This window comes from Verticillium dahliae, genomic scaffold (assembly GCF_000150675.1).
Source record: "Verticillium dahliae VdLs.17 supercont1.9 genomic scaffold, whole genome shotgun sequence".
Lineage (NCBI taxonomy): Eukaryota > Fungi > Ascomycota > Sordariomycetes > Glomerellales > Plectosphaerellaceae > Verticillium > Verticillium dahliae.
In genome coordinates, this window is record NW_009276929.1 from 672,875 (window position 1) to 678,874 (window position 6,000).

At 53.0% G+C, this 6,000-nt stretch overlaps 3 protein-coding genes across 3 annotated transcripts; 1 reads left to right on the forward strand and 2 right to left on the reverse strand.

The window, feature by feature from the left end:
• Nucleotides 1–321: 321 nt before the first annotated feature.
• Nucleotides 322–2,955, reverse strand: VDAG_05160 (uncharacterized protein). Its single transcript, XM_009654896.1, has one exon. It carries the CDS (start codon nt 2,906–2,908, stop codon nt 560–562), a length of 2,349 nt encoding a protein of 782 aa, XP_009653191.1. The 5' UTR covers nt 2,909–2,955; the 3' UTR covers nt 322–559.
• Nucleotides 2,956–3,165: 210 nt separating this feature from the next.
• Nucleotides 3,166–4,569, forward strand: VDAG_05161 (uncharacterized protein). Its single transcript, XM_009654897.1, has 2 exons — nt 3,166–3,593; nt 3,651–4,569. The coding sequence occupies exons 1-2, from the start codon at nt 3,207–3,209 to the stop codon at nt 4,458–4,460; spliced, it is 1,197 nt and encodes a 398-aa protein (XP_009653192.1). The 5' UTR covers nt 3,166–3,206; the 3' UTR covers nt 4,461–4,569.
• A 109-nt stretch (nt 4,570–4,678) lies between these two features.
• Nucleotides 4,679–5,173, reverse strand: VDAG_05162 (uncharacterized protein; the record flags this gene model as incomplete). Its single annotated transcript, XM_009654898.1, has 4 exons — nt 4,679–4,734; nt 4,809–4,892; nt 4,947–5,001; nt 5,063–5,173. The coding sequence occupies 4 exons, from the start codon at nt 5,171–5,173 to the stop codon at nt 4,679–4,681; spliced, it is 306 nt and encodes a 101-aa protein (XP_009653193.1).
• Between the last annotated feature and the right edge of the window lie 827 nt (nt 5,174–6,000).

Here is a 6,000-nt window from a genome sequence, read left to right on the forward strand (position 1 = left end):
GTCGTGTTGTAGAATGACTCTGCCAATCAAATGGGTGGATGATGGCTCAGCCTTTGCAGCCTTGCTGACATATCTCCACCGCAATTGGACGAGCGAAAGGTGCCGTTGAAGCCAATGGAAGCTCGTGGAAAGAAGGCAAACTCAACACTTGCACAACGAGTCGCCACATTCAACCTCGTTTGTCAACAGTGCATGTCGCAGCCATGTATGGAGATGATGCCTCCCACTATTGGTCTAGTGACGAGGAGACGCAACCTCAACCGGACGACGAATCATGTTCCGATCAGCCAGCCTCCCGCGCGTTGACACCAGTCCAGCGACCTGCCCGAAGGACGTTGCCATTTGTGCCGTATGCTAACTGGGATCCAGACCAGACGTACGACGACTTGCCTCCGACGTGTCTTTGGTACGTTCTGGAATGGAAAGTGATGTTCAACAACCGGAGGGTCCGAGTGCAAACCGAGGAAGGCCTTCCGGTAGCCCCAAGTGATTTCTAGGCCAAACACCCATCGACCAAGGTGACCGACATTACAAAAAGCCCGGCTTATCGCTTCCCATCTCAGACCGCCATCTTCGCCATCAAAAGATCTTGTAAGAATCCTTGACTCGACACACTTGAATCCCCAGTGTTCTTGTACATACCCACTGCCTCCTGGTTCGGCGTTCTCTTGTTTGGCACCAACTGCGCTCGTTCAAAGTCGATCATCATGACTCCATTCACTTCCAGATTCAGCAACATGTTAGCGACCCGCACATCGTTGTGGACCACCCCGTGTTCATGTACGGCTTGCAACGACCGCACTGCCATCTTCTCAAGTAAGTTCCTCTTGCCTTCGAAGCTTCCGCTTGCGTCGATGCGATGCCCTCCCCAGGACAGAAATGTCAAATGGACCACATACACCCGATGGTCATAGTAGTAGATCTTTTTCATTGGCCGCAGGTCGATGGCGCCCAAAAACACAGGCACGTTGGCTCCCTGAATCGACCGGAGGCGCTCGTAGACGGCAGCCTCATGCTCGAGGTCGCGGATGAAGGCCTGCACCGTTCCCTTGCCGACGAATGTGTAGCCGTACGCAATCATGGTCACCTGGAAGAGAACACCGCGGGCGCCACTCACGTATAGCGGCCTGATTCCGTCGTCCAGTGATTGCTCTAGTTGCTTTCGGAGAAGTTGAAGCCATTCTGTATGGTTGACCGGGTGAGGTGCGTGGGTAGAAGCACGTTTTCGGGCACGGAAACGGCGTTCATTGCGGTCATGGCGATCGTGTCCGGTGTGGAGCGCTATGTTGGGGCAGTCTCTGTCAAGGAAACCACTCCTAACCAGCCCCAGTAGGCATTTCTGTGTGCAGTATGCCCGGCCTTTCTCACCGCCTCCTCGTGGTTGTCGGGACATAGCGTCCTGATTAGATTTAGTTTCCTGTCTTCTTCTCCTCCGTGATCGCGTTTCCATCGGGGTTGGGGTATCCGGCGGATTGGGTGTCAACTCGTCATCAGATGACTCCGGTTGATCCCTTCTTAACGTTCCCCTATCGACCTGGTCTCCTCGACTGGCTCGACGTCTCTTCCAACGACGCGCATGCGGTGATCGGTCGAACCCTTCGTAGGTAGTCGGCTTGTAGCCTGATGAGCCGCTCGAAAGCGATCTTTCGCTCTCGGGAATCGATCGCAGTGTCATTTCGAAGTCCTGTGCCCACGTTCTCAGGCCCAAGGTCACCCGCCGGCGCTGTTCCTGTCCATGTATACGCCGTTGCCCTGGTGAGCCAAGAGCCAAGAGGCTAAAAGCCAGATACTGACCGACGGCCGTACAGACGTGAGAGTGCTCAGGATGGGCAGCCACCTCCGGACCGGGTTCCGCGAGGTGGTAATACAGTGTTTCCGGCTCCTCCCAGTCGACCTTGAGAAACACGATCGCTTCGCCTGTCGTCACGAGACCATACTCAAGACCGCCCTCGATCATGTAATGGTAGGTCTGCGTGACGGCGGATGCTGTCAGTCTCTCCGCGTGGTATTGGAAGAGTGCATCCGGGGCGGCGGAAGTTGGAATAGTTTTGCGATTGACGACGTCATTCGGAATGTTCATGGCCCGCAGACCGAGACGTAGGTGTGGTGTGGTTAGCTTGTGGGGTGGCTTGTACTCGGAAACGAAGACCATGGTACGACTTTCCGAGGGTCCGTCGTTGGATCGGTAGACGCAGATCTGATCAGGACGCAGCTGATTGAGGTCATGTCTGTGGTCAGGTGTCTGTGGTGTCGAGGGAGTTTGACGGTCGGCCACCTCTTGAGCGACATCGCTGATGGCGTGGGGATGGTTCTCGAAGACAATTCCTCTGCCCATGTCAAATGCGCGTCTGACACTCTCCACATGTTTGAGTTGCTCTGATATTGTTCTGACTGGGTCTTCTACACTGTTGTGTAAAAAGAATTCGAGCGTCTTCTCGTTTGCTATCGGTCGCTGAGAGATCCGGTGACCCAAGCCGGCTAGAAAACCGCGGCTCTCAAATAGGCGACTGTCGGTAGGAAAGCTATCGTGGAGCGTACCGAAGATGACTCTCTGCTGTTCCAAAAAGTCAGGCCATGGTCGAAGATGCGTTGGACACCACTTGTTGCGGGGGTTGGTAATAGAGCCCTTTGATGTCAGTTTTTTGTCTGTTTCGACGACAAGTTTGAGGAAGACATGGATGTGGCAGGCGACGATGTACTCGATGAACGTCGTGAGTCGAGTTTGTTCCTCGGCATCCTCGGCGCGTTGTTGCTCTCTCTCGGCGCGTTGTTGCTCTCTCTCGGCACGTTCTTGCTCTCTCTCGGCTCGTTGTCGTTCCTCCTGTCGATCTCGCTCTGCGTCTTCGGCGCGCTGCTCCGCTTGTCGCAGGAGTTCTTGGAGCTCGTCTACACTTTTCGTGTACGCCATCGTCATCCGACAAAAGATGCGCACGATGGAGAAAACGATCGGTAGATGTAGATGTGGGGCCGAAATCTGTGACGCGTCGGGACTGCCTCGGATTTCCGCTAATATGTTTGCTTATTAATTAATGGTGTCTCCGCAACCGCCTGGTAACACTCGGTTTCCGATTAACCTTTAACTGAAATCAGCCACGCTTTACAGAACTTGATCAGCCACGACTGCCACGTCTGCCGCCACGTCAATCAATTAGACAGCCTTCATCCGAAGCCAACCCCGCTCCCTCGCACCATCACACAATCTCGCGATGGCTACAAACCCAAAGCTTGCGGACCTTCTCAAGAGAAACGCTCCCGTATTAGACTCTCTATACTCATTTCTGACGATTGCCGATGTACAGCGATTACACAGAGTCTGTAAGGCCTTCTGGTGGCTCAGCGATGACATACGATCGCGGCTCAAAACTAAACTCAAAACTAAACTCAAGCAATTTGTCGACGAGCCTCAGACTTTCCTCCAGCAATTGAAGGTGAATCGTGGCTTGGTTCATGGTCTGTTCGTGCTGAACGTTCTGACCTTGAACCGTTCTCAAGATCGTTTCTTGGATGTGCATGTTGAGCATGGCGCCCCCTTTGATTCATTCGCCGACTATCTGGAAAACACCGAGCATTATGTTCTCCAGAGCATCGAGACGGTGGGTTTTGTTTCAAATCTGTCAGGATTACTGTACTAACACAGACATGGCAAACAGAAGTATAGTATCTACGGTCGTGGCTCTGCCACCGCTACCACTATTCGTTTAAGAGCTTACAATGGTGCACCGGGTCAAGCCATTCTGAACTCCTCTTTCACGACTGCAGACGTCAATGTTATCTCATGGAACAAAATCTATTCAGTCTTTCCCTCGATGACTATTGACGACCATGAGTTCTACCCCTTGAAGCCTCTCGACGATAGCTTCGGGGTTCATCTGAAAGAGCTTAGTCGACACGGCTGGACGACACGCGACTTGCGCTGGCCAGATACGACGACCCGACCGCTTCGAGGATCAGGTCAGCGAAGGTTCGGCGACAGTCTGTCGCTCGTCTTTCAACTTGGCGATGACTCTATGGAACTAACAGACTTGGAGATCACCATGTTCTCTCGCTCCATCGAGTACTCTCAATTCGACGTCATTGAAGTACAACTCCCCCGATTGGGGTTCGGTAGAGCCGCCTCAAATGGTGGCATGAATCCGATACCTTTTCCAAGGTCCTCCATCCGTATGGAGGTGAATGAGGTCGCCTCACCAGCCTTGCGTTTTCGATACACATGCGGCGACAAGACCCACCACAAATCGTGGTTCCAATTCATCGAAGAACGCCTCAGACGATGGGCTCTGGTTGAATTATTCAAGATGAGCCCTGAAGGCCGGCCCAATAACTTTGCCAATGCTGGCCCCCCTCAGAATTTCAGAATCTCTCTTCCTAGTGGTTTTGAAGCGCCGAAAGATTGGGATTACGCTGATGATCAGATGCCACCATGGTTCGATTTCTGGGAGAAACAGAAGGACCCAGCGTAATGATACTTGGGAAGCAGTTGTGAAAGTAGAGACAGTTTCGTACGACTGTACCGTGCCCTACGTCAACTGTTTTGCAGGTTTCTAGATAACTACAGAGCTTTCCGCTGAAGATTTCAACGAACCCAAAGCAGGTGTGACACCAACCCCGCACCGCAGTCTGTGTGAGGCACATGTTCTTTTGTACATAGGTCGCGTAGCCTTCGACATCACCATGCACTTCAACGATCAAGATGTTTGGGCTTGCAGCCACTGGTGATGGTGGGGCTCTTTTCAGCTTTGCGGGCAAGGACAGTGTCAGCTTTGTGGCCTCAAGCTGATCCTCTCGGTATTTTTCCGGCTTAAACATACGCAGGGAGGATATGGGTCCGCCGGCCGCGACGGAACCATCTGACTTGTCGAGGTCTACGGCCGCGACGAGCCCAGCCCCGATGTCTGTTGCCAATGCTTAGATCGAGACCAGTCTCGTCTATGAAGACGAGCTGGTACGACCGCAGGTGACATATTTCGTGCATATATTCATCTCACAGATCTTAATTCCGTTCTTTCGCGATATTTTGAGTAGCCTTTTACCGCCATCCGTCCTTCTTCAGGGTTCTACTAACGATAAACCGTGTCACCTCCACATCATCGAACTCTTTTTGGAGGAAAGCGACCATCTCGCGGAGGAGCATGCACGGATTCCAGTCGAGCTTGTGGCTCAGGGCAGCCAGCATGGACGTCGGCCGGCACCGTTGGTTGATGGCATCGTGATGGATCCAAAAAGTGATCGGTTCGTTTCATGGCGAGAAATTGAGCGGGTCGAGCTATTAGCTTATTTGTAAGTGTCCTGTCACCTTGCGACCGACTCTCTAGCATGCGCCGGATCACATAACGCTGGCCGAGGCCCAGATTTGGCGCCGTTGTATCGAGCTGTTGTAAAAACCTAACTTCACATCACGGTGGCCTTGGACAAGGCCTCATCAACATTGGCTGTTTCGGTAAAAACTAATATCGGTAATTGATGTCTCGTCATGTACACTGTCCCAACTCCCAAATTCTCGCACAGTAAAGACGCATGGGTCTGTGCGCCCAAACATCACTGGATAGTTCTCCAGCTAGACACCGAATTCGCTCCTAGCTGTAGACGCCGAGGCGACCGATCACGTCTGTACCCAAAGTGAACAGAATTCAAAGAGGAAGAGACTTATTACGGCATCAGATTGATCGTGGACAGGTTGGTCTTTGACGTGGGACGGCGCGACGCGAACTGGTGGATCCCATTCCACGTGGCGCCCCACCTGCAGCCATGGCGAACGAACGCGACACGATCCATGTTGCGTCGGATGGAGAATGGGGGAATGGTGGTGTGAGACGACAGCTTCGATCGACGCGCAAGCCGAGCAACAAGGTCGTCGACAATCGATCCATCGACAACGAAGTCATCGACGATGAACATATCAATGATGAAGCGACCGAGGGTCAAGCCAGAAACGAGCCGACCGACGATGTGGAAATCACGGAGCGAAGAGCCAATAGGCGCGGTACCAAACCGACGGTGCGA

What these genes read in the sequence shown, in the direction of transcription:
- VDAG_05160 (XM_009654896.1), bottom strand. Translation starts at nt 2,908, where the DNA reads ATGGCGTACACGAAAAGTGTAGACGAGCTCCAAGAACTCCTGCGACAA.
- VDAG_05161 (XM_009654897.1), top strand. Translation starts at nt 3,207, where the DNA reads ATGGCTACAAACCCAAAGCTTGCGGACCTTCTCAAGAGAAACGCTCCC. An exon ending in TTCTCCAGAGCATCGAGACG is followed by an intron (nt 3,594 to 3,650) that starts GTGGGTTTTGTT and finishes CATGGCAAACAG; the next exon opens with AAGTATAGTATCTACGGTCG.